Genomic DNA, 1,661 nt, shown 5'->3' with positions numbered 1-1,661 from the left:
GAACTTTTTTTGTTAAGCTAATGCTATTTTTTTTTTCTTTTCTTGTCAAACAACATTAGATATGCATAGCTTTAGAAAATGTAACATAATTTAAGATTTTTTATTTCAAATTGTAAAGAAACCTTTAAAAAATTAAATGATATTATTTCCCGAGGAAGCCCTAAAATTTTGCTCAAAAATTAACTCCAAATCAGGCTCCTGATTGCTTAATGCTGCTTCAAGAGTTTCTTTTTCTTCTATTACAATATCAAAGCAGCACAATTTGAGCTAAAAACCACTGATTGTAAAAATGTGCAAAAAGTATCTGAAAATCTTCTTGTATTTTGATGTATTTTATATTTTTATTTTAAATAATTTATTTTTCATTGTTATTTTATTGTTTTTTTGTTTGAATTTTCTTCCTCAATTTCTGTATGTTGAATTGAGTTTAATTTTGCTAGTTGCCCATTATAAAATCTGCTTAATTTCTTTCTTTAGATTTTTTGTCATACTTGCGCATACTTTATTATAGGTAGTGCAATTGCTGTACAATCATCATGTAAATTCAATTTCCTGTGTAAATCTTTTTATGTATGAGATATAAAAACACATTAAGAAAACAACACAACACTATAATCAAAGCAGAGAAAAGCATGGCGCTATCTGGCGGACATAGCTGTACCATAGCTGGCGGAAGCACAGAAACAGGCACATGGCTGCAGTGAAGCTGGCGCTGCTGTTTTGAGGGGTTGGAGGCATGCGCTGCTCTTGATGAAGGGGGTAAAGGGGGCAATAAATCTGCCCCTGTTGACTGGCTCTGAAGGAAAACACAACAAGCATATCAGACAGAAACCTTATATTTTGTATTTAAACTTTTGGTTTCAATGGGAAGTTTTAAAATAAACAAAGAATACATTTTTGCCTGTTCATTGTTTTATCCCAGCAACTACATATGCATTAAACACACACCTGCACAGACACAAATTTGCAAAATATTACTTTATATCGAAACAGATTTTACAAAATACATAAGGTCACCTTTGCTAATGGTCTTCGTCCACTTGGCGTGTGATGGACCGAGCCATATAAGGCTGCAGGCTGCAAAGGAACAAAAAGGAAATGAGGCTTTCATTATGGTATGTGGAAGAATTGAATTTAATATGTGCATAAGGAACGCCCTGCGATGGACTGGCGACCTGTACAGGGTGTACCCCGCCTCTCGCACATAGACAGCTGGAGATAGGCACCAGCAGCCCTCGCGACCCCGCTTGGGATAAACGTGATGGAAAATGGATGGATGGATGGATGTATAAGGAACTTAATTCTGACTTGTGTTCCTGGTGCCACCCCATATGGAATTTGAGCTTTCCTTTATATAATCTTAAAATCCTGGGTATGAAGCAAGAAGCTCCAAAATAATATAAAAAAATGCTGTATTAATATGACAAATAATGCCTCTACAGTAGGCATAACGCCTACTTGAGTTTGCTGATTACTTGCAAAAAGCTTCAGCTTGTGATGCTAATGGTTGAATAAAATAAGTAAGGGTCTCCTTACAGGCTTTCACTTCTGTTTCTTTTTTTTTTTTTTTACAAACAAATCAAAACATTCAGCTTTCCACCTGTGCCCCCAGACTAATAAGTAGTCTATCTTGTTTATTTGAAAAGAGAACAAAACTTTTT

The 1,661-nt window shown here is 35.0% G+C and overlaps 1 protein-coding gene across 5 annotated transcripts in view; it reads right to left on the bottom strand.

Annotated features, from left to right (window-relative positions):
* The window catches only part of LOC107101230 (pleckstrin homology domain-containing family A member 4-like), a 19,050-nt gene that overhangs the window by 9,732 nt on the left and 7,657 nt on the right, over positions 1 to 1,661 (bottom strand). For 4 of the 5 annotated variants that reach the window (XM_015400056.1, XM_015400057.1, XM_015400060.1 and 1 more), the window contains exons 9-10: positions 1,018 to 1,077; positions 662 to 796 (exon numbers count right to left, since the gene is read on the bottom strand). In XM_015400056.1, coding sequence (XP_015255542.1) covers positions 662 to 796; positions 1,018 to 1,077 — 195 coding nt within the window. The remainder of the gene's footprint in view (positions 1 to 661; positions 797 to 1,017; positions 1,078 to 1,661) is intronic. The other variant, XM_015400059.1, reaches the window with a different exon arrangement.

This window comes from Cyprinodon variegatus, unplaced genomic scaffold, assembly GCF_000732505.1.
Source record: "Cyprinodon variegatus isolate N-32 unplaced genomic scaffold, C_variegatus-1.0 Scaffold1066, whole genome shotgun sequence".
NCBI classification, from domain to species: Eukaryota; Metazoa; Chordata; class Actinopteri; order Cyprinodontiformes; family Cyprinodontidae; genus Cyprinodon; species Cyprinodon variegatus.
Note: the sequence above shows the minus strand (reverse complement) of the source record. Positions and strands in the feature narration are given on the sequence as shown.